General features: G+C 39.9%; 2 protein-coding genes across 12 annotated transcripts in view; both read left to right on the plus strand.

The window, feature by feature from the left end:
- The window catches only part of kst (spectrin beta chain, non-erythrocytic 5 kst), a 377,873-nt gene extending 360,979 nt beyond the window's left edge, over positions 1 to 16,894 (plus strand). For 10 of the 11 annotated variants that reach the window (XM_076172895.1, XM_076172894.1, XM_076172903.1 and 7 more), the window contains 3 exons: positions 1,540 to 1,797; positions 9,401 to 9,447; positions 15,478 to 16,894. In XM_076172895.1, coding sequence (XP_076029010.1) covers positions 1,540 to 1,797; positions 9,401 to 9,447; positions 15,478 to 15,711 — 539 coding nt within the window. In that variant the 3' untranslated portion in view covers positions 15,712 to 16,894. The remainder of the gene's footprint in view (positions 1 to 1,539; positions 1,798 to 9,400; positions 9,448 to 15,477) is intronic. The other variant, XM_076172904.1, reaches the window with a different exon arrangement.
- Positions 16,895 to 21,396: 4,502 nt separating this feature from the next.
- On the plus strand, positions 21,397 to 25,913 carry LOC143017976 (uncharacterized). The gene is made up of 3 exons (XM_076173014.1): positions 21,397 to 21,444; positions 21,692 to 22,060; positions 25,512 to 25,913. The coding sequence occupies exons 1-3, from the start codon at positions 21,397 to 21,399 to the stop codon at positions 25,587 to 25,589; spliced, it is 495 nt and encodes a 164-aa protein (XP_076029129.1). The 3' UTR covers positions 25,590 to 25,913.
- The last annotated feature ends 537 nt before the right edge of the window (positions 25,914 to 26,450 follow it).

The following is a 26,450-nucleotide window of genomic DNA, read 5'->3' on the forward strand; positions in this document are numbered from 1 at the left end:
TGACCACAATTAGTAATATTACTTTACAAAGATGTCATATGTGTTAAGGGGACACTGCAGTAGTGGTGTGTTGCCACAGGTTACTAGGCTGGATAGAGTGAGAAATGAGGAGGTAAGAACAGGAGCAGAAAGGGAGTTGGGAGATAGGATTGATGAAAGAGTATTGGGATTGTTTGGTCGCATGGAAAAAATGAGTGAAGAAAGATTACTAAAAGAAATGTGGAAGGCAGAGGTGGATGTAGTGAACATGGTGTGACTGGGGCTGGGATGGATGGAGGGGGGGTGAAGTGGGCATTGGGAAAGAGGGGAATGTCTGTTGAGGAAGGAAGGGAGAAGACTAGGGGTGAATGGAGAATGGTTGTGTACAGATGATGCGATGCTGTGATGCATGGGACTGGGTAAGGGATGGGGTAAGGAGTGTGAAAGAATGATATTTTGGCGCAGTCTAACGGGATTTCTCCCCATCATCTCTTTTCTGCATGAGTGGATGGAGAGGGGGGATTGCTGATTGAATGAAGACTTGCTGTGGATGTGCTATGTCTTGCTGCATTGCTTCTGACCCAGAGCAGTGGGCAAGATGCAGGTATGACCTATCATCCAGGAGGAGCCAGGAAAAGAGGGAGAGTGGGAGTGGAGTATATGGGGATGAAATGGATGGGAGTGGATTTTGGCCCCCCAACCCCCCCACACCTACTTTTTTTTTATGAAAAAAAATGTTGGTATATGTAAGAAATGTCTTGATGTATCTAGGATGGATTAGTGTAAGATTAACTATTCAGCATCTGAGTGATTGTTGCATCTGGGACAGTTTGCATCAGAGGTCAGATCTCGGCTGTAATGGTGTTGTCTTCATGCTGGATGATGACCTGAATGCAATTATGTTAGGATCTCTGTCAATTTGGACTGTATTTCCTCTACTCTTTTATGTAAAGAGACCTGAGTTCTGGTTCCATTCTCTTGCTACTATCAGTCTGTGACAGAAACAATTCTACACAAATACAACTTGGACAGTAATCCAACATTTCTACCTAGAGAGATGGGAAGACCCAAGGACCATTGTCAGACACTTTAGGGATGTGGGTTTCTTATTAATGAAATTGGAAGTAAAAATTGATATTGATGTATCATTTAGATAATTGTCCCATGTTCTCCTATCCTTGTGTTTTTTTAACCTGTGTCAATTTGGTCTGTTTGTGTTTGTTCTGTATTGTGTAATATAGGAATGTCTGTTTTATGTTTGGGAATCTTGTGTGATGTATGACTAGCCAGATTCCAGAGTTCAACAACAGGCATGTGTTACCTCTATCTGCTAATAGATGATACCATGGTCACAGTATAATCTCGATTAAACGTTGTTAGAGATGGGACAGCTATTACCATGAAGGTGTTGAAAAGATAAATGGTGCCATCCATTAGTAGAATAGGTTACTGCAAAACTATTGGCAAACTTAGGAATCCATCAGTACATATAAATATTTTGGCTGAATGCTTGCCTGCAGGATTGTGGGCGCTTCTACTTAGCATGTGCTCTTCCCTCAGACATTCCTCCTCTGCCAAACTCTGCCCCACCCACCCTACCCACCCGTGCACCTGTACCACCCACACGGTCTCGTTATGCAGACCAACCAGCCCAATGGGTGGGTCAGGGTGGGCCGTATGGACCCCATGCAGGTCACACCACAGTCAGCCACCATCATCACCACCAAGTGGCCCAACAGCACAATAGCCATGCTGGTGTGGTCCAGCACTACTCTCAGGTTTCACGCGTGTCTCACCAACAGTCCTACTACTCCCACGGTCAGTCAGGTTCCAACAGGGCTCTGGCGCCACTGGGTTTGATTGCACACGTGCTGCAGTTAAGCCATTATGTGCTGGCAGTGGTTTTGTATATGCAATCATAATAACACTAACATGAACAAAACAAGCTTTCATGAAGTGGAAAAGTATTGTCATTTTTCTGAATTCAGTTAATAAAGTCATAATTGTGCTGCTCCAAGGACAAAGGCCATCCTTGAAAATTGACAAGAGAGATATATATAGATATATATATATATATATATATATATATATAATGTATGTATGTATATCCATAGTAAATTTGTTTTTATCACAAACATATCTAAGGTACATGTAAATAATTAAATTTTTCTCAGTTTTCCACTTTGTGTAAAACAAGGTTATAGATTAATCAATATATGTAGCTTTGCACAGAAACACATGAATGCAATAACTAACAATTTATACAGATTAGGAAAACTAGGTGTTAATACATCTTAAGGGTTTCTTGTTTTGTGTAAATTTGTAAATAACATCTCACACATCAAAAGGGATGACATACCAAGAGCTCTGACACTACCTACAACCCAAATAGCCTGTCATTGTTGTAGTCAGTGTACTATGTGCTGATTGGGCTAATATACTTAAACCTTCTCAAAACAATAATCGGGTACTATTAAGTAATTGTATGTGTTCTTATATTAGGAAAGAATCATTGGCACTTCAGCAAGAGATAGCAAAAACAAATTGAACTAAATTACCTCTAAATTGATCTTTCATTATTTAAACTTGGTATTTTATAAGTAGCCCTATAAGGAGATGGTAAATGCATTGACTTAAAACCATGATGAGCTATAACATCAAGAACATGGCTGCAGTCATACAGGGAAGGTGTTACTCAGGTGCTGGCAACACCTTGCACACAAATAACAATAATGTTTTAAGGCATCAACTGAAACAGGCACCAATGTATTTGAACAAAGAGACAAAGAAAATTTGAAGTCCACATATTACTGTTTCACCACAGTAATAATTTAAAAGCGCATCTCAAACAGTTCACCACAAGTTGGGCCAATGTTGGGTACATTCTTGTGGTGGTCCTGCAAGATGAATGCCCATTTTCTAAACCCATCAACACCTTTGTCTCCATCTGGATATGCAGCCCTTGTCCCTCAGTACCTGGGCTGTGCCGAAAATCTCTAACAGTGTCAACCATATTTCCTTCACCGACTCACATGAGCTGCCAGATGGCAGCTGCTCCCCTCGTACTATTTTTAAGTCAGTGATATAGAAACAGTCCCACACTAATACAGTACAGATGAAGTTCAAAGTTTCTTCCCAGAGAGCTCAATGGGAGGGCCAGATGACCATTGACAGCCACTTTGGAGTTGTTGGTTTCCTGTCCGTGGAACTTGTATCTGCTCTTTCACCAGAAGTTTGCTATTTTAAAACTTTTTATATTCACCATGGAAAGTGACCAAGTTAATAGATGAAAGCTTGTAATTTTGTCTGATTGATATTTGGGTCTTCAATTTTTGTTGGACAAAAGATACAATTAACTTTGTATCCAAGGTATACTGGAGTCCTGGACATCACAAGAAAAGCCTTTGGTATATATTTAAAAAAAAAAAAAAAATAATAATAATAATAATAATAATAATAATGATAATAATAATAATAATAATAATTAATAATTAATAATAATTAATAATAATTAATAATAATTAATAATAATTTTTAGCCTTTTCCAAATCCATAAAGGCCCAAAAACATCCATATCTTTTCCTAAAACTTTCTCACATGTCTGCCTTACCACAAAAATCTGGCACTTGAACCCCTTTTAGACAAACATTTTGGAAAAGGCTTGTGAGAGGATTGACAGGTAGGCACTGTGGGAGGTATTGCAGATATAAGAGATAGGAGGAAAGCTGTTAAGAGCAGTCAAGATTTTTTAAGAGCAGTAGAGCCTGTGTTAGAATTAGAACTGGAGAGAGAGGGGTTTGAGGTAAAGGTGGAACTTTGCCAGGGATGTGTTATGTTGCCATGGCTGTACAATTCATACATGGATGGGGTGGTGCAAGGGTAATGGGCCAGAGATTGGAGATGGTTAAAGAAAATGGATAAAAGTGGGAGGAGGAGGAGGTTGAAGATAAATGTGGGTAAAAGTAAGGTGATGAGATGTACAAGGGGAGAGGATGGTAGCAAATTGGAAGCAAGTATTAAGGGAGAGACACTGGAGGAAGTGGATTGCATTAGATACTTAGGTGCAAATGTGGTGGGAAAGGGAGGAGTGGAGGAGGTAGAATGTAGATTGAGAGGAGCAAGTAAATGCCTTGGGGGATTAAAAAGTGTAATGAGAAATTGGCATTTGGGAATGGATGTTAGAGGAAATTGTATGAAGGAGTGATGGTGGTGATAGCACTGTATGGGACAGAAACATGGAACATAAGAGAGGAAGAATTTACTAGACTGGATAGAGTGAGAAACAAAGAGGAGTGGGGGGATGGGAATTGAGTTGAGAGATGGGTTCATGAAAGAGCATTGGGATTGTTTGGACACATGGAAAGAATAAGTGAAAAAGTATTAGTTGTGGTAATTGTTGTTACGGGAATTACATTGTTTGCCTTGAGCTACGTCAATTTTCCGAGAGCTTGTTTAATTTTGAATCGGGAACCTTTCCTGAAACTTTGTACCACATTATAGTAATTTTAATTTACTATTAAACTCCCCTCCCTCTATATTCTTATTAAACCTATGTTGTAATTTTGATTAACAAATCGAGAACTTTGAGAACTTACTTAAAGTATTAGTTGTCCCGTGGTTTCGAACCTTTTTTATGAGCTCGTTAGAATCTCAGCCAAACGAGACTACGTTTCGTTAACTGAACATCAGAAAAAAAATCGAAGTGGAGAGTTGATGGTGGAGACGTGTCTAGAAAGAGTTGATGATAGGAAATGCAGTGTTTCAGAAAAAAGTCAAGCACAAGTACACATGGGAGAGGGTGGTGAATGGAAGGGTGGTAGATAGAGCGTTAATGGACTATATAGTGATAGCCAGGAGTATAGTAGGAAGATGTACATGATCTAAGGGGAGAGAGGGAATAACATATAATTTTTTGGTAGAAGGTAAGTTGAGATTGGAGGATAGATGAAGAAAGAGGAAAAGGACAAAAGGTAGGGAGGTGCTGAGAATGAACTGCTTAAATGAGAAAGAAAAGGAGGAGTACAAGAAGGAGCTGAGAGAGGAGTGGGAAGGAGTGAAGGATAGAGTAGAACTAATAGTGGAGGAGGAATGGGGATGTTTCAAGAAGGGAATCACAAGGTGTGCAAAGATGGTGTGTGGAACAAGGAGGATGGGAGGAAATGGAAGGGTAGTGAGTGGTGGGATGAGGAAGCAAAGAAGATTGTAGAAGAGAAGCAAGCTTTAATAGATTGGTTACAAAATAGGATGAGGGAATCCTATGAGAGGTACAAAGAAAAGAAAAGTGAAGAGAAATAAAGCATAAGATAAAGGAGGCAAAGAGGAGAGCAGATGTGAAATGTGGTAAGAGTATGACAGAAAATTTTGAAGTAATGAAAAAAATGTGAAAGAAATTAAGAGAGGAAGAGGAATCAAGTAAAGAAAAGGTAAGATGTGCAGATGGAGAGATGATAATGGAAGAAGCAACTCCCTAAAATACTCTGCCCATCTTCCTCTTACTGTAAGAGGAAGATGGGCAGATTATTATAGGGTGTTGCTAAATGTGAAGGATAGGGTGGAAAAGGTAGTTGCAGGGGAAGAGCTAAGAAAATGCCAGTGATGAATGAGGAAAATGGAGAAGGAATAAGGAAAGACGAGGTGAAAGCTGTTATTAAAATGATGAGAGCAGGTAAGGCACCTGGGTTAGATGGATGTCATGTGGGGTGTCTAAAAAAAAAAGAGAGATATGGTAATGGTGGACTGGTTGGTGAGGTTGATTAATGTTTGTCTAAAAGTGGGTAGAGTGCTGGAGGAGTGTCTGTATAGTTCCACTTTACAAGGGAAAAGGGGACAAGTGTGAGTAGTAGTTTCAGAGGGATAAGTTTTTTGAGTGTAGTTGGGAAGGCTATGGTAAGGTTTTAATTGAGAGGATTAGGAGAGGAACAGTTGGGGTTTATGATAGGGTTTGCATGGATCAGCTTTTTGTGGTAACGCAGATATGTGAGAAAGCTAGGAAAAGATAAAGATGTGTTTCCGGCCTTTATGGATTTGGAAAAGGCTTATGACAGGCTAGACAGGAAGGCACTGTGGGAGGTATTGCAGATGTATGGGATAGGAGGAAAGCTGTTAAGAGGAGTCATGATTTTTTATGAGAGTAGTAGAGCCAGTGTTAGAATTAGAAATGAAGAGAGTGGTATGAGGTAAAGGTGTGACTTTGCCAGGTATGTGTTATGTCACCTTGCCTGTTCAGTATATACATGGTTGGGGTGGTGTGAGTGGTGAATGCAAGGGTAATGGGCCAGAGATTGGAGATGATTAAAGAAAATGGAGAAAAATAGGAGATATGCCAGTTGTTTGCTAGCAATACTGCACTTGTAGTGGGATCAGAGGAGGGATAAAGGAAGCTAATGATGGAGTTTGGGAAGGTGTGTGAAAGAAGAAAGTTGAATATAAATGTGGGAAAAAGTAAAGTGATGATATGTACAAGGGGAGAGGGTGGCAGCAAATTTGAAGTAAGAGTTAAGGGAGAGATACTGCAGGAAGTGGCTTCAGATACTTGGGTGCAAATGTGGCAGGAAAGGGAGTAAAGGTGGAGGTGAAATGTAGATTGAGAGAAGCAAGTAAATGCCTTGGGGGATTTAAAAGTGTAATGAGAAATAGACATTTGGGGATGGATGTTAAGAGGAAGTTGTATGAAGGAGTGATTGTGCCGACAGCATTGTATGGGGGAGAAATGTGGAACATAAGAGAGGAAGACTTTAAATGTGTTTGAAATGAAATGCCTGAGAAGTATGGTAAGGGTTACTAGACTGTATACAGTGAGAAACGAGGAGGTGGGGAGGAGAGCAGGGGTGGAAAGGGAGTTGGGAGATGGGGTTGATGAGAATATTGGAATTGTTTGAACACATGGAGGAGATTGAGTGTGGAAGGAGTGAACATTAGGGGGCAACCAAGGATGAGATGGACGGATGGGGTAAAAGGAACATTGGGAAAGAAGGGAGGGAGAAAACGGATGATAGGGGTGAGTGGAAAATGGTTGTGTATGGATGATGCTGTGATGCCTGGAAGGGTGTGGATGGGGGATGGGAGGGTGAGAGAGTATGTATAAGTGATACTTTGATGCAACCCGAAAGGATTTCTCCCCGTCTTCTCTTGTTTCTGCATGAGGAGACAGAGAAGGGAGGTCGCTTATTAAATGAAGCTACCCTTGCTGTGGATATGCTGGGTATTACTACATTGCTTCTGACTCAGAGCAGTGGGTGAGATGCAGGGATGACCCGTCATCAAGGAGGATCCAAGAAAAGGAGCGAGGGAGGGAGGGATGGTAGATGGGAGTGGAGTATTTGGAGATGAACAGGATGGGAGTGGATTTATGCCTTTGACTACCTCCCTTGTAAGGGGGAAAAAGCTATTTGTATATGTATTAATATTATATATATATGCTTCTGACCCAGGGCAGTGGGAGAGATGCAGGGATGACCCGTCATCGAGTAGGTGCCAAGAAAAAAGAGAGGGAGGGGTTGTGAATGGGAGTGTATTTATGCCTGTGACTTTGGCTAGCTCCCTTGTAAGGGGGAAAAAGCCCTTTGTATATGTATTTACCTAGTTTTATCTTACAGGAAAGGGAGCTACGCTTGTGGTGTCCTGTCTCTCTGTCTTGTTATATCTAATTTGCTCTTAAATTATTGTATTGTTTTTGTACACTATTGTTTTGTCTAGTAATTTCCATGTATTCACCACTCTGTATTTACCTAGTTGTATTGTACAGGAAGGGGAGCTATGCTCGTAGTGACCCATCTTTGTATCTCAGCATCTAGTTTGTTCTTAAATTCTTGTATGGTTTTTGCACACTTGTTTTGTCCAATTTGTTCCAGACATCCACCACTCTGTGGTTTTATTTATTTATTTATCTCTCTCTCTCTCCTCCCTTCTCTTCTCTTCTCTTCTCTTCATCCCCACTTGTTAATGGCTCTTGCTTAAAAATGTACCTATTATCCTCATGGGTATGAGTAGTATTTTGGTTTTGGTGCACCCTATAATATATTCTCTGCTTTTTGTATAGTGTATACATTTTCCTTGTAGGGAACTTGTTCTGTATAGATGTAGTCAGATGTGGTTCTTGGAAATGAATCCCAAGGCAGGCTAACACTGCAATAAAATGGTGCAGTCACACAGACATGGGCTGGCTAGACTGCAGTTCCCAAACAAACACTGAGCAACTCAATCTATGCTTCCCCTACTTTCACCCAACAACACCACAATCCCTTTTGTGTGGCTTGTAAGCCAAACCAGTGGCTGTGGCTGGTTACTTGGGGCAGCAAGTCTACTTCAAGAAAGACTGGATGCGATGGATCAAGTCTAACTTGTAGCTCCCGCTATGATTTTGAACACTATCTATTTATCTATATACCAAGGGCTTTTTCCCCCTTATAAGAGAGGTAAGTCAGATGGCACATATCCACTCTCACCCATCCCACTCTCATTGACCATTCCCTCCCTCCCACTCATCTTAGCTCCTTGTAGATGAATGGTCATCCCTGTCTCCTGCTCACAGCCTTGGGTCAGAAGTAATACAGCAAGACACAGTACAGCAAGGCCATTTTACTTAATCAGGTTGGGGTAAGGGCTCCCCCTCTCCATTACCTTGTCGAGAAAACGGGGAGGAATTCCTTTTGGCTGCATCAAAATATCATTCAGATGTTAATTTTGAACTGTTTGTTGAAAATTATACTTGCCTCAAGTTCTCCTAATGATCTCTGAGAGGAAAGGTGAGACTGTTATGTGTTGTATCAGTATGGGTCTGTATCTACTATATGTGGTTGGCAGAGGGGAGAAATTGCTGGTTGTCAGCTCCCCTTGTTTGAAAGAGGAGGAAAGATGGTCTATGTTGAAATGTTGGGCCTGGCCTGGAGTCATTCCCATAGAGCTGCATCACTGAAGGAGGTGAAGGTATTGGTGATCTTGGAAGACAAGAAATGGGGATTCTGATTAGTTTCTTTCTCGATAGACCAACACAAGGAGGTACCTATCATTGGTCCTAGTTACATCATCATAACTCAAGAGCAGATGTATCATAATCTTGTTGGCGTAGTTCACTGTGTGTTACACGTAATGGAAGTGAATATGCTAATACTCTTGTGCATGCATGTTTGATCTAGATAGTCAGGCACAGTACTATATAGGATATATGTAGTTTGATGTAACTATAGAATCAGTATGAACTGAGCTGTTAAATTGAAGGGGAGACTTTAGTAGTTCACAATACTTCAGCATATATTTTTAGAATACTTTTTGCATTTCATGTAATACAGTGTTTGTAAAGGTATAGCAGCCATTATATACAGCATTATCCCAGTAATTTCTTTTCACAGACATTAAAAAAGGTCCAAACATATGTAAGTAAATTTCTAAGTGCAAGTTAATTAAATTTGTGATTTTTCTACAGGATCAAGTCACATGGATACATCTGATGGAGTTCCTGGAAGTCGTCAGGTGAGTCAGAGGACTCAGAAGAGTTTTGTCAAAATCACATCAATTTTTCAGTTATGAATTATTCTTATATTATAGAAAGCCTTGAAACCATAGAATTTTTTTTTTCTCTATTTTGAGCATTTTAAGATGTGTAGCTGTAATTCTTCTATTACCACAAACTTTCAAAACGTGTTGTGGTTAGTTTTTAGTATTTTGTCACTTGTTTAGGCAAATGAAAAGTATTGTCCTTGAAATTGTAATTGATAATTTGAATTTATGAAGACATGTTTTTGATAAGTTGAGTAGTTTTGTATACAGGATATTAAGCATAGCCCTTGAACACTCGCTAATTATTCTTTTAGTACACATGGTGCAATACAGTATTGTGCCTCACATAAGCATTTCTTATATCCTTGTTTTGCTATCTGTTCAGTAATAAATATGGCTACAGAAAACATTGAATAAATACTAATATCAATGTACAGAGGGAGAGACTGTCACATTTTAATCACAGGCTCACTTCTGCATATCAATATGTGAAAAATATAAAATTGTGGTTATACTAACTTCTTCACCCTTTAACAGCTTCACAATAATGAGAAATGTAAACAGTGCCGAGAAGCCTCACAATGTTAATACCCATATAGATTCATTTCACCAACAAAATGTGGGGAAAATTTAAAAATGTATCACATTACAGTAGAAGTACTAGTCCTCCCCTGCTCTCTTCACCTCAAAAATGATAACTGTAATATTGCATGACCAACTTGTACATACCCCTGGTGACAAAAATTCCCATAAATCCATCCCCTAATCGCAAACTCAAAGAAAACCATGTCCATGGTAGGGACACACACCATCCTGCCAGGTTAACCATTTGTACTGCAGAACAAAGAGGTAGTTCTGGTCTTGACCAACTGAGTTTGTTAAACATTTCAAACTCCTGAAAGCATCCATCAAGACAATCCTTTAAGTTAACAAGCATCTCCAAACGTAACTCTTCACATGTGGACTGCATAGAAGTCTCTTCTGAGCACCTATTAATATTTACCTAGTTGTATTATATGGGAAGGGAGTTATGCTCATAGTGACCCGTCCTTGTATCTTTCAGCATCAAGTTTGTTCTTAAATTCTTGAATAATATTTGCACACACTGTTGCCTTATCTAATTTATTCCAGACATCCACCACTCTGTGAGGGAAGCTATTCTTTTTCAGATCTCTAGTATAATTATCCTTTTTGAGTTTTTCATGTCCTCTTGTTTTTCTATTGTCCCACTTTGATAAATCATCTCTATCTAGGATTTCCATTTCTTTCATGATTCTACAAATACTCAGTAGATCTCCTCTTTCTCTTCTTTGTTCCAGAGTTGGTAGTTCTAGTTTGGACAATCTTTGTTCGTATGTCAATTTGGAGAGTGTTGGTGCCATCTTTGTTGTTGCTCTTTGTATTCTTTCTACATACATACATACATATACCAAGGCTTTTTCCCCCTTACAAGGGAGGTAGCCAAAAAGGGAAAGGCATAAAAACACTCCCACCCATTTCATCCCTATATACACTCCACATCCCTCCCACCCTCCCTCTCATCTGAGCACCTCCTGGATGACGGGTCATCCCTGCACCCTGCCCACCGCCCTGGGTCAGAAGCAGTGTCGCAAGACACAGCACATCCACAGCAAGGCCGCTTCATTTAATCGGCGACCCCCCCTCTCCGTCCCCCCTTGCATATAAGGAGAGGACGGGGAGAAATCCCTTCGGGCTGCGTCAAAATTTACTCACACATACTACCCCACCCCCCACCCCCCTGCCCATTCCTCCTCATGCAATCACAACATCATCCATATACAACCATTCTCCACTCACCTCTGTCTTGCGTCCTCTCCCTTCCTTCCTCAACAGACATTCCCCTCACCTCTGTCTTGCGTCCTCTCCCTTCCTTCCTCAACAGACATTCCCCTCACCTCTGTCTTCCGTCCTCTCCCTTCCTTCCTCAACAGACATTCCCCTCTTCCCCAAAGCCCCCTTCACCCCATCCATCCACCTCATCCTAGGACGTCCCCTCATGTTCACTCCCTCCACATCTGCCTTCCATACCTCTTTTACTAGTCTTTCTTCACTCATTCTTTCCATGTGTCCAAACCATCCTAATATTCTTTCATCAACCCTATCTCCCAAATCCTTTTTCACCCCTGTTCTCCTCCTCACCTCCTCATTTCTCACTCTATCCAGCCTAGTAACCCCCCACCATACTTCTCAGACACCTCATCTCAAACACATTCAAACTCCTTCTCTCTTCTTCTCTTATGTTCCACGTTTCTGCCCCATACAGTGCTGTTGGCACAATCACTCCTTCATACAGTCTCCTCTTCACATCCATTCCCAAATGTCTATTCCTCATTACACTCTTTAATCCACCAAGGCATTTACTCGCTTCTCTCAATCTACATTCTACCTCCACCTTCACTCCACCTTTTCCTGCTACACTTGCACCCAAGTATCTAAAACTATCCACTTCCTCCAGTCTCTCTCCTTTAATGTTCACTTCCAGTCTACTGCCACTTTCACCCCTTGTACATCTCATCACCTTACTTTTACCCACATTTATCTTTAGCTTTCTTCTATCACATACTCTCCCAAACTCTGCCACCAGCTTCCTCAATCCCTCCTCTGACCCTGCCACAAGCGCAGTGTCGTCCGCAAACAACAGCTGGCTCACCTCCCACTTTTCTCCATTTGCTTTAACCATCTCCAATCCCTGACCCACTACCCTAGCATTCACCTCTCGCACCACCCCATCCATGTATAAGTTGAACAGCCAGGGCGACATAACGCATCCTTGACGAAGTCCCACCTTTACTTCAAACCACTCACTCTCTCCATTTCTAATCCTGACACAAGCTCTACTACTCTCATAAAAACTCTTGACAGCTCCCAGAAGCTTTCCTCCTATCCCATAAATCTGCATAACCTCCCACAGTGCCTTTCTGTCTACCCTATCATAAGCCTTTTCCAGATCCAAAAAAGCCCAAAAAACATCCTTCCCCTTTCCTATAGCTTTCTCACATATGTCTTACCACAAAGATCTGATCTACACAACCTCTACCTGTCCTAAATCCACACTGTTCCTCACCAATTACTCCTTCTGTTCCTCTCCTAATCCTCTCAATCAAGATCCTCCCATAAGCCTTCCCTACTACACTTAACAGGCTAATCCCTCTGAAACTACTACATTCACACTTGTCCCCTTTTCCCTTGTAAAGAGGAACTATACAGGCACTTCTCCAGTCCTCCGGTACTCTACCCTCTCTCCAGCAAACATTAAATAACCTCACCAACCAGTCCACCATCACTGAACCTCCCTTTTTCAGACATTCTGCATGGCATCCATCCAGACCAGGTGCCTTACCTGCTTTCATCATCTTTCTAATTTCTTTATATTCTTTTTAGTACTGGGTGTCCATAGTGTCACAGCATACTCCAATCTTGGTCTTATTAGTGTAACTAATATTTTCTTTACCATTTCCTCGTCCAAATAGTCAAAAGCCACTTTCATTGACCTTAGTAAGTTGAAAGTTTCTCTGATTATTTTATTGATATGTTTGTCTGGTGACATGTCTTTAGTGATAATTACTCCTAGGTCCCTTTCCAAGCCCATTTTTTTACTTCTTCACCAATTTTATAATTCCTTGATATTCTGTTTTTACTTTTCTGTTTTTATGCCTTTCCCTTTTTGGCTACCTCCCTTGGAAGGGGGAAAAAGCCTTGGTATATGTATGTATGTACTTTTCCAAACTCCATTATACTACATTTCTTGATGTTAAAGTTCACTTCCCACTTTTGACTCCATTTCCAGATTTTATCTAGGTCTTTCTGTAGTGATTCACAATCTTCCTCTGTACTCTTTAGTATTTTTGCATCATCTGTAAAGAAGTTCATATAACATTCCACACCTTCATCCATGTCATATATATATGGCAAACATGATCAGAGCCAATACTGAACCTTGCAGGACACCACTCATTCAGGCCAGGATGGGTGGCTCCACTTGTCTTAAGGAGACAAATTGTCCAAGCTGCCTGACTTTTAAGATTCAGGTCAGGCATACCCTTAACCCCTTGAGTACCGGATGTGTGTTTTGTGACACCTGCGTGTCACGGCTGAGTGCACCCGCCAGGAACCGTGCGTGCTCCCCGTGACACGCACGTGTCACAGTTATAAGTTGTGTGTATTGAGGGCTCTCAAGGTATCGTTTTCTGGGTTATTTCTACCCACGTGGTGGCAAGTGTCTGTGTTTATAAACATAAGGCTCTAGCCATTTGTGGGACGGTTTGAAACGTTTGTTTACGTAAGGTTGACGGGTCGGTAACGAAGGGGTTAACCTAGCAGCTGTTGCCTGGGCTGACATACTTTCCACAGTTGTGTATACTTCTCCATGACCCAACATGAGACTGGTGGGTGGGGGCATGAGAAAGACTGATAGAACACAACAGACGGAGATATCGGGCTCGGCCACCTCTTGTCACTGTCTCTGCCCTCCCTGAAGTAACAAGCAGTATTGTTGTGCCTAAAAGGTTCTTCCCTGTAATCGTTGACAGGCTCTTTGTACTTCTATCCATTTATAGCACTTTGCATCTCTTAGCATTGAAAAATCATTTTGTACAACTTGCTTCAGTTGTACATTCTGTTTAGCTTCTTTTGAAACAATTGTCAATCTTCCTCATGTATTCTCATTGCTTTTGTATCATCTTTAAACAGATTAGTGTAGCTTATCATCCTTTTCATCATATAATTTGTATAAATCAAAAATATTACAAGTACCAGTGAGACTCTGCTAGTTACTTCCATCCTGACATAATCCTATATCGATGTTTGCATGTATCAGTCTTCCAGGAATTCTCTCCTCTGTTCCAGGTAGTTTTCTTTTAAGTCCTTCAGTATGCACCAATTTTCACAAGTCATTTGTGTGGTATTTTTTCAGACTTTCTTCACATCTTGATATACAGTTTACCTGCCTGTCCAAAACCACACTAACTGCTTGTTAAAAATTGAACAGAGTTTATGATCTTCCATATCTGAATCTGCATTGGTTACCTGCTAAGTTACACTTCTGATCTTGATATTTAATTCATCTGTGTGTCACAGTTTAGCTATCATACTGGTCAGAGACTGGTCTTTAATTCAGGGGTTCCTTCTTGCTTCATCCTATGTCCTTACCACATTGGCCCCACTTCTATTCCTGAGGCACTGTCCCTTCTTTAAAAGGACGCACAATTAGGCATCTTGACATGCCATACCTCTTGTCTAATGCTGTTTATACTCTTGTATCTGATAGGATTATCATATATCCCAGCTCATTTAATGGTTATGTAGTACCACATTAACCTCTTCAGTACAATGCCTAAATAGTCGTCATGAGGCGCGAGTGGGTATATGAGAATGCCAGCATTGGTGTCTTGATTATATTTATTTTTTAGTTATAGCTTACAGGGGGGTGTGCAGGAATTTTTGTAGGCATGGGCAAAATTAATGATACTATGCATATATGGTTAATGGTATAAGGTTATATCAAGATACTTCAAATTGGCCACATAGACATATATTTACATCAGTTACATTTTGACTTTCATCAATCATACACTGATATTCTATAACTTAAAAATCTATTTTCCTTGAATCTTTTTATTTTCCATAAGTTCAAATGGGGGGGCTAGTCTAACTCCCCACCTCCCACCCCAACCCCCTGTGGATGCCCATGATAGCTGAGTGACCCCCAAATTCAGTGAACTGGTTTGGTCGTGTTTTCTGTGTTTATTATTACTCAGAGTGAGAGATAACAAGTAACACAGCAGTGACTTTAATTAGGCATCTGATGCTGCGTGTGAGAATTTGATTTGTATTGAAGAGGTTAATAGCTTACTTTTGAAGCAAGTTTAGTAATGTTCCATCCCATAGTTTTCCCACTTTTTGTGTGTTTTTATTTATAGTATATTTTAGTGCTCTGCATTTTTAGTTGCTAGATTCGAGCTTGTCATACTTTCTACCCCACAGCCATACTCAGAGTTTGCCTCGCGTACCATGTCACTACCCCCTGGTAGCAACCCTACACAGCCAACTGCCTCTGCTAGCACCAGTGTACACCATCGATACTCTTCTACTATAGAGCGTCAAGGGTACAGTGAGAGCTCATCTGAAGGAGATCCACCAAATTCTGGCAACAAGAAAGAAAAAGAGAAGAAGGGTGTGTTTAAATTCTTTGGACGTCGAAAAGGAGCGCAAGTTTGAAATGTGAATCTTAGATTCGTTATGACAAAGTCATGAAAACCAATAGGATTTAATGCTTTGCCAAATTTGAATACAATTTTTATTATACATAAACTAGTAATCAATATGCTTTGTGATAGCATTTGTTAAAGGGCACAAACTTAAATTTTTGCCTTTACCAAGTGCTGGAATGTCATTAAACTGCACATGTTCATTAATCATTTGCTTTAGTACATATGTGTATAATAACTTATCATTTAACCCTGTATTATTTCTTCTTACTGTAAGAAAATAATTCTATAAACCAATGTTTTGTACCTGGAAGATTGTTTATGAATTTGTTTTCCTTCAATTCTGTCAACTTCTTTCTCAGTTAAACATAGAATGGATATTTTATTTTATAAGAAAATTAAGAGTTTGTATTGCTCAGTGTATAATGAATGTAATATTTTGGATTGAATACTTGTTTGCCATCATCTCTTCATGGTGTTAGTCAGTGCAAACTGTGAAGTGTCTTTAGTTTTTCTTTGATCAGTCAATCAATCCATTGCCCTAGGTCTCTTGCAAGAGATCCGCAGCCCTCAGGAAACTGGCCAAGGCGACTGGTTCATCCCATTGATTTTCATAATGACTGGATCATTTCAGTAGGACTTTGATAACAGATATGGTATACAAGGCAAACTTCTATGAAATTTAAGAATAGGAATTTGTATGTTTTGCATTCAGTCGTGTTATGTGCCTTAGAACATATCTTATAATGGAAATTCTTTGTAAATTTTATTAATGAAGAATAGCTTGGAGAGAGAGAGAGGGAAAGAGGTCAATCATCTGATTGAGCATTAAATCCCTTGAATATTCTAAAGCAGTAGAAGTGCCTTGTGTTACAGTCTTGTGTGAGTCATTGATTTGTAATTATCAGATGTATTATGTTACCTTCTTTGTCTGTGCCTGTCCTTTCCCAAAAAATTTGGAGGTAGTTATACAGTTTAATCATAGCTCGTGTAGCATTTTTTGGTATTTTTGGCTACCAAATATTTGTTTCAGTGACATGCCTGCTGCGTTGTTTATTAATGTACAGTATATAAAATCAATATATTATTTTAGTCAGATTATTTTCAAATTATTTTGATGATTACCTGCTAGTGTGAATGAAAGATTAAAAATGAATTCTGTATCATGAAATAAATTGCTAGAATTATGCAAATGTAATTTATTCCTTCACTGTGGAGAATAGTACTGGACTGGGATATTTATGCCATGGTTACATGTACATACCTAAATATACCAAAGGCTTTTTTCCCCCTTACATGGGGGGTAGCCAAAAAGAAAAAGGCATAGAAACCACTCCCACACACTCTGTTTTTTACATATTCTACTCCCCTCCACATTCCTCCCTCCCTCTTATCTTGGCATCTCCTGGATGACAGGTCATCCCTGCATCTTGTCCACTTCCCTGGGTCAGAAGCAGTGTCGCAAGACACAGCACATCCACAGCAAGGCCACTTCATAAATTCGGTGACAACCCCCCCCCCCCCCCCCCCCCTCACCATCTCCTCATGCAGAAAAGGAGAAGACGGGGAGAAATCCCTTCGGGCTGCATCAAATTTTTTCTCATACATACTTCATCCCCCACCCACTCCCCCTCATGCATCACAGCATCCATACACAACTCTTCTCCATTCATCCCTATCTCGTGTCCTCTCCCATCCTTCCTAAACAGACATTCCTCTCTTGTAATACCCCTTTCACCCCATCCATCCATCTCATTCTAGGATGCCCCCTCATATTCACTCCTTCCACCTCTGCCTTCCACACCTCTTCTACTTATCTTTCTTCACTCATTCTTTCCATGTGTCCAAACCATCCCAATACACTTTCATCAACCCTATCTCCCAGCTCCCTTTCCACCCCTGTTCTCCTCCTCACCTCCTCATTTCTCACTCTATCTAGCCTAGTAACCCCTATCATACTTCTCAGACATTTCATCTTGAACACATTCAAACTCCTTCTCTCTTCCTCCCTTACATTCCATGTTTCTGCCCCATACAGTGCTGTTGGCACAAACTGTTAATGAAAGTAAAAATTGAAAAGGATTGCGAATCACTGCAGGAAGACCTGAATAAAGTATGGATCTGGAGTCGGAAATGGGAGGTGGACTTAAATATTAAGAAGTGTAGTATAATGGAGTTTGAAAAAAAACAAAAACAGAATATCAGGACTATAAAATTGGAACCAAGGAGGTAAAGAAGGAGAGATCCGAAAAAGATTTGGGTGTAGTTATCTCAATGACTTGTCCTATGACAAACATAAACAAAATTGTTGGAGAATCCTACAACTTGCTACATACATATACCAAGGCTTTTTCCCTCTTACAAGGGAGGTAGCCAAAAAGGAAAAGGCATAAAATCATTCCCACTCATTCCATCCCTGAATACACTCCACATCCCTCCACCCTCCCTCTCATCTTAGCACCTCCTGGATGACGGGTCATCCCTGCACCTTGTCCACTGCCCTGGGTCAGAAGCAGTGTTGCAAGACACAGCACATCCACAGCAAGGCTGCTTCATTAAATCGGTGACCCCCCCCTCTCCGTCCCCCATGCATAAAGGAGAAGATGGAGAGAAATCCCTTTGGGCTGCATCAAAATTTGCTCACACATACTACCTCACCCCCCATCCCCCTGCCCATTCTACCTCATGCATCACATCATCATCCATATACAACCATTCTCCATTCACCCGTCTTCTGTCCTCTCCCGTCCTTCCAGTGTTGCAAGACACAGCACATCCACAGCAAGGCCGCTTCATTAAATCGGTGACCCCCCCCCTCTCCGTCCCCCCATGCATAAAGGAGAAGATGAAGAGAAATCCCTTTGGGCTGCATCAAAATTTGCTCACACATACTACCTCACCCCCCATCCCCCTGCCCATTCCACCTCATGCATCACAACATCATCCATATACAACCATTCTCCATTCACCCCTGTCTTCTGTCCTCTCCCGTCCTTCCTCAACAGACATTTCCCTCTTCCCCAAAGCCCCCTTCACCCCATCCATCCACCTCATCCTAGGACGTCCCTTCATGTTCACTCCCTCCACATTTGTCTTCCATACCTCTTTTACTAGTCTTTCTTCACTCATTCTTTCCATGTGTCCAAACCATCCTAATACTCTTTCATCAACCCTATCTCCCAACCCCCTTTCCACCCCTGTTCTCCTCCTCACCTCCTCATTTCTCACTCTATCCAGCCTAGTAACCCCCATCATACTTCTCAGACACCTCATCTCAAACACATTCAAACTCCTTCTCTCTTCCTCTCTTATGTTCCATGTTTCTGCCCCATACAGTGCTGTTGGCACAATCACTCCTTCATATAGTCTCCTCTTAGCATCCATTCCCAAATGTCTATTCCTCATTATGCTTTTTAAGCCACCAAGGCAATTACTTGCTTCTCTCAATCTTCATTCTACCTCCACCTTCACTCCACCTTTTCCTGCCACATTTGCACCCAAGTATCTAAAACTATCCACTTCCTCCAGTTGCTCTCCCTTAATGCTCACCTCCAGTCTACTGCCACTTTCATCCCTTGTACATCTCATCACCTTACTTTTACCTTGCTAAGATCAATAAAAGTGGCATTTACATATTTGGACGAAGAAATTATTAGAAAAATATTGGTCACACTGATAAGGCCTAGACTAGAATATGCAGCGACACTGGTCACCCAGTACCAAAAAGAATATAAAGAAAATAGAAAGAATCCAGAGAGCAGCAACAAAAATGGCACCTACACTTGCAAACTTGTCATATGAGGAGATATTGGCTAAACCTGATTTACCAACTCTGGAGCAAAGAAGAGAGGTGACCTGACCATCTACAGAATCACGAAAGGCAGAAATACTTGACAGAGAGGACTTGTTAAACTGGGACAAGAGAAGCACAAGAGGACATGGAAAGAAAATAAAAAAACATATCTACAGAAAAGATCTGAAGAAAAACAGTTTCCCACATAGAGTGGTGGACACTTGGAACAAACTGGACAAGGAAATAGTGTGCGCAAAAACCATATGTCTTACCACAAAAATCTGATCTGCACAACCCCTACCTGTCCTAAAACCTCACTGTTCCTCACTAATTACTCCCTCTGTTCCTCTCCTAATCCTTTCAATCAAGACCCTCCCATAAGCCTTCCCAACTACACTCAACAATCTGATCCCTCTGAAACTACTACACTCACACTTGTCCCCCTTTCCCTTGTAAAGCGAAACTATACAGGCACTCCTCCAGTCCTCTGGCACTCTAACCTCTCTTAAACAAACATTAAATAACCTCACCAGTCAGTCCACCATAACTGTACCTTTCTTCAGACATTCTGCATGGCATCCATCCAACTCGGGTACCTTACCTGCCCTCATCATCTTAATAGCTGCTTTCACTTCATCTTTCCCTATTTCTCCTCCATTTTCCTCACTCGCCCCACTCGTTTTTTTTAGCACTTTCCACGGCAACTACCTTTCCCTCCCTATTCTCCTTCACATTTAGGAACTCCCTAAAATACTCTGCCCACCTTCCTCTCACTGCCTTCTTTTCCATTATCATCTCTCCATCTGCACATTTTACCTTTTCTTCTCTACTTGATTTGCCTCCTCCTCTTTTAATTTCCTTCCAAAATATCTTTTTATAACCTTCAAAATTTTCTGTCATACTCTTACCCCATTTCACATCTGCTCTCCTCTTTGCTTCCTTTATCTTAAGCTTAACTTCCCTTCTCTTTACTTTGTACCTCATATGATTCCCTCGTCCTAATTTATAGCAAATCTATGAATGCCTGCTTCTTCTCTTCTACACCCTTCTTTGCTTTCTCATCCCACCACTCACTACCCGTCCTATTTCCTCCCACCCTCCTTGTTCCACACACCATCTTTGCACACTTTATGACTCCCTCCTTGAACCATCCCCATTCCTCCTCCACTCCTAGTTCTACTCTATCCTTCACTGCCTCCCACTCCTCTCTCAGCTTCTTCTTATACTCCTCCTTTTCTTTCTCATCTTAAGCAGTTCACTCTAAGTACCTCTCTACCTTCTGCACTTTTCCACTCTCAACTTACCTTCCGCCAAAAAATTATCTGATATTCCCCCACTCTCTCCCCTTAGAACATGTACATCCTTAACCCTTCCTACCATACTCCTGTCGCCACTATATAGTCCATTAACGCTCTGTCACCCTTCCATCCACCACCCTCTCCGATGTGGACTTATGCTTGACTTTCTTCCTAAACACTATTTGCTATCATAAACTCTTTCAAGACACCCCATCAATTCTCCACTAAGATTTTTACCTGGAACTCCATACTTCCCAATCACTGTCTATTGGTTTGTTTCCTACCCTAGCATTAAGGTTTCCCAATACAACTACATTGACATTTCTCCCTAATCCCTCTATGCACTCATTTATATCCATCCAAAAAGCCTCCCTTCTACACTCTTCTCACTACCAGGCCCATATGCACTTACAAAAACCCACATCTCCCTTCCCAGCTTCACCTTCATCCACATTAACCTTGAAGAAACCTTCCATTCCACTACACGCTTACTTATCGACTCGCTCTCTGACTTTCGACTAGCTCTCTGACTTTCGACTCGCTCTCTGACTCTCGTGCCGTTCACACCCTCCGTTCAGCGTTCCCTACGAGAAAATAATACAACATGGCACATACCAGAAACAGCAACAGCTCCAAGAAACTTGAAGATATGGTGGAGAGTCTTGTGAAAGCAAGAGAAGAGGACAGACAGTTCCTGATGCAAGCAAGGAAAGAAGACCAACAGTTCCTAAGCGAGCTGAAAGAGATAGTTAAACAACAAAGGCAGGAGATACAATATTTCAAATCGACTGTAGTTAATCTCCAAGCTAGAGTGGAAGACCTAGAGCAGTACACGAGGAGAGAAGATATAATCATCAGTGGTTTAAAGATTGTGAAAACGTATTCGGAAGCTGTGAAAGGTGACTGACTATAGTGCAGATAACAGTGGACAGAACATTGTAGAAAATCAAGTGATCCATTCTCTAAGTAACAAGGGAATACAGATCAGAGACACAGAGATATCAGCTTGCCATACACTGGGAAAAAGAAAACAGGACGGTACCCAAAATGTGATCGTGAGATTCGTTTCAAGAAAGTCGAAGGTGAACGTGCTGAAAAACGCCAAGAAATTGAAGGGGACGGGCGTCTACGTGAATGAACACCTGACAAAACGAACCGGAGAGATTGCCAAAACAGCACGCGACATGAGGAAACAAGGGAAGATCATCTCGACATGGACAAGAGACTGCAAGGTGTATATCAAGTGCAAGGATGAAAAAGTACATCAAGTAAGTAATCTTGAACAATTAGTTGAATTTCAATAGTTCACATTCCTTAATCTTCTAACGCAAACATAACCATGAACACTACAACTAACACAAAAACTAAAACAAACATATCAAAAAACTGTTCTTCATGCCATACCCTTGTCCCTACCAATCACCTCAAATGTACATTATGCAAACATTTATATCATTTCATGTGTGCAAATATACCCGTAAATACTGCCAAAAATAACCCCAATATTTTCAAAAACTGGTTCTGCCCAGACTGCTCAAAAACATTTCCCTATCATGCCATCTCAAACACAGAAATTAATTTTTTGTTTTCCGCGCCAAATCTCGCATCAAAAAACCCAGATGTATATACCGCCATTAAGAAGTATAAAGAAATAGACAAAATATCAGAAACGGAATTTTCGATATTTAATCACAATAATACCCAAATTGACCCCGAATTAAACTTTTACTCAAAACTAACAAAAGACAGCGATTACTATAGTGATACACAATTTGACACGGTATTTCGTGATATTGATGGTTTCACACTAATTCACATCAATGCAAGGAGCCTAAACGCCAATTATCAGAAAATTGACTGTTATCTCAAGTTACTCAATAAAAGCTTTGACGTTATAGTGATAAGCGAAACATGGATTGACCCAGGATGTCTAGTAAACTTCTTACAAGACTATACTCCCTACAGTGCTAATAGACAGATCCAAAAAGGCGGCGGAGTCTCTATCTTCATAAAAAAAATCAATTTCATGCAAACTAATAAATCAATCCACTAATTCGTATGAAAACCTATTTGATTGCGTAGCTGTTGAGATTTTCAGTAAAAAAAAAAAAAAAAAAAAAAAATACCGTCATAACAAATATTTACAGAAAGCCAAGGCACAAACATCAATGAGTTCACAAATATGCTTGAAGAAATCATAACTCCATTTAGAAATAAAAATCTATATCTCTGTGGTGACTTCAACATAGATTTACTTAAGTATGAGACTCATGAACAAACAAGACACTTTACAGATATGATTTTCTCTTTAGGTATATATCCTTTGATAAATAAACCAACCCGAATAACAAATACAAGTGAAACATTGATAGATAACATTTTCACCAATATTGTAAACTCCGAGATTCATAGTGGTATCTTAATAAGTGATATAAGTGACCATCTACCGGTATTCACTATCAGTCCAAAAGAAATGCACTGCATAACAAAACCCAGAATTGTACTTAAACGTAAAATTGACGAAAAAGATATTGCAAAATTAAATCAATGCTTAAAAGAAGAAAATTGGGATCAGGTTTACGAGTCAGAAAATGCCAATCTATCATATAACGAATTTGTAAGCATTATCATGAGTAATGTAAACAAATGCTGCCCAGAGAGAGAAGTAGAAATAAAACCACGTAACGTAAACTCAAAACCATGGTTTACAAACGGTCTTAAGAACGCGTGTCGAAAGAAAAACCAACTTTACAAGAAATCTATTCAAAGCAAGTCCTTGACAGACGAAAACAAATACAAAGTGTACAAAAACAAACTTACAACAATTTTACGCAACTGTGAAAAAAAATACTATGACACACTGCTTGAAAGTTATAAAGGTAATATAAAAAAGACATGGGGAGTAATAAACAACTTAACTAGGCACAAAATTAATAACACCAATGAATTCATAGATATTATTAAAAAAGGAAAAACTAAAAAAAGTGGCAAACGAATTTAATGATTTTTTCTCCCATGTAGGACTTAACCTCGCGAAACAAATAAAGACAACACATCAAACTTACGAGACATTTTTGAAACACCGAATAAATAACACTGTTTTTAAAACCCGTCACGGAAAACGAACTTATGAACACAGTAAAGTCAATGCAGAACAAGAAATCACTCGATTGCACAGGAATCAACATGAACCTCATAAAACAAATTATGCCTATCATCAAAGATCATTTTCTGACAATATGCAATAAAACATTTGAACAAGGGATATTTCCAGATGCAATGAAAATAGCAAAAGTAATACCGATATTCAAATCAGCCGACAAATCAAGTTATAATTACTATAGACCAATTTCACTATTACCACAGTTTTCCAAAATTCTTGAAAAGTTATTCACAATTCGCCTTGACTCATTTCTAAAAAAAAAATGACGTCATTTACCATAGTCAATATGGATTTCAACGAAATCTTTCAACGTCTACAGCAGTAATGGAATTAATTGAAGAGAGAACTAATAATATAGAACAAAAGAAAAAGACAGCCGGCATATTTATTGATCTTAAAAAGGCATTTGACACAGTAAATCATGAAATCCTAATTCGAAAGGCCGAATACTATGGGCTAAGAGGTAAAGTTAATGACTGGTTAAAAAGTTATCTAAAAAACAGGAAACAATATGTGGCCATTGAGGAAGAAAGATCACACATTCTACCAGTTACATGCGGAGTACCTCAAGGTTCAGTTCTAGGACCCAAACTATTCTTACTATACATTAATGACATTACAAATGTATCCAACCTTATGAAATTTATACTGTTCGCCGACGATACCACCATTCTATGCTCCGATACAAATTCCGACAAACTGATCAAGACAATTAATGAAGGGTTATGTCAACTACCCAACTGGTTTTCAGCCAATAAGCTATCCTTAAACGTATCAAAAACTAACTACCTGCTTTTCTACAAAAATAATGAAAGTACTAAGCCAATCAAAATAAACAACGAAATTATTGAAAAAGCGTCCGTCAGTAAATTCCTAGGCGTATATTTAGACGATCAACTTAATTGGAAACATATAAATCACGTGATAAATAAGATATCCAAAACTTTAGGAATTATGCATAAAATGAGAAATATCCTCAATGAAAATACCCTACGTACCATTTATTGTAGTCTACTACTACCATACTTTAACTATTGTTCAGAAATTTAGGGTAATACTTATCAAACTAATCTTCAACGCATAATTACCTCTCAAAAAAGGCACTGCGTATAATCTGCAATGTAGGTCGTTTGGAACATACAAATAATTCATTTAAAAAACTAAATCTACTCAAATTCAATGACTTAATAAAGTACAAAACTGCCCTTGTTATGCACCAAATCTACAATAAACAAATGAATCAAAACATATTGAAATTTTACTCAACTTACGAAACTCGCTATGCGACTAGGCAAACAAACGACTTCTTTAAAACTCAATACAGAACAACCAAAAAAAGCCAATGCTTATCTATTATAGGTGTTAACACATGGAATAAACTGGAAAAGGATTTACCTAAGACAAAATGTTTATCAACATTCAAACGATACTTAAAAAATTCTTTAATCTATAAGTATTAGTATATTGAACACTTCAGGCCCATTTCATGGTTGTATTCATGGAGAAACTGTCATGCACTGCCCAAGTCTGCCGCTCTTTTTTTTCTATTCCAGCAGGTCACGGTGACCCAGATCTGCGCAGTAAGCAATTATCGTCCCGTCAACAATCGACCTGACCTCTCACCTCTCACCTGACCCCCACAAGTTGCGATGCTCGCTCGTGCCCCCGATTTCTACGTGAGGTCGGAGTTAGCGGACGTCGTGTCGCATGTCATTGTGTGTGTGTGTGTGTATATATGTGTATGCATGTATGTGTGTATATATGTGTGTAGATGTGTATGTACCATACTAACATGTAACAAAAATAAATAAATAAAAATAATTTTTTTCCTTAAGGGAGAGCAACTCCCCATAAGCTTTGCTTCTCGCTCTCCCTTTTCAACTACCAATTTTGTAAAAAATGTATATATGTATGTCTAATTGTATTTAATATTGTTGAATAAACCTATACTACTACTACTACTACTACTACTACTACTACTTATCTCTTCACTTACTAGTATAGCCACCCCTTATCTCCCTCGTCCCCTCTTCACTCCTGAGTACCTCCCAACTACACTCCCAAACTTACACTCGCCCTTCCCTTTCATTTTAGTTTCACTCAAAGCCAATACATCCATCTCTCTTCTCACAAACATACTGCCTATCTCTTCCCTTTTACTCTCATCTGTACCACATCCACGCACATTAAAATACCCAAACCTTAGGGTACTATTTGGAAATCTCCCAGAACCTCTTATGCCTTTACTTTTTTTAGAAATGTCCCCTTTTGGGGCTACAGGTAGCAGGACTCCTAATCCCATCCCCTGTCCCATTTTTTGTCGCCTCTTATGACTCAAGTGGAAAGACTTGGTGGTAGCATTCTCTTCCCCCATAACAGGGTAGGCGAAAAAAGGAAAGGGGTATTCAGAGAAATGGTACAGGACTGTAGCAAGGGGTTGGGGGATAGCATAACGGAGGGACAGTCGTAGTATAAAAGTGTCATCATTTCTCTAT

This window comes from Oratosquilla oratoria, chromosome 33 (genome assembly GCF_046742065.1).
Source record: "Oratosquilla oratoria isolate Oo_2021 chromosome 33, ASM4674206v1, whole genome shotgun sequence".
Classification (NCBI taxonomy): Eukaryota; Metazoa; Arthropoda; class Malacostraca; order Stomatopoda; family Squillidae; genus Oratosquilla; species Oratosquilla oratoria.

What these genes read in the sequence shown, in the direction of transcription:
- LOC143017976 (XM_076173014.1), top strand. Translation starts at nt 21,397, where the DNA reads ATGGCACATACCAGAAACAGCAACAGCTCCAAGAAACTTGAAGATATG. An exon ending in CCAAGAAACTTGAAGATATG is followed by an intron (nt 21,445 to 21,691) that starts GTGGAGAGTCTT and finishes AAGCTGTGAAAG; the next exon opens with GTGACTGACTATAGTGCAGA. An exon ending in AGGATGAAAAAGTACATCAA is followed by an intron (nt 22,061 to 25,511) that starts GTAAGTAATCTT and finishes CTATTCCAGCAG; the next exon opens with GTCACGGTGACCCAGATCTG.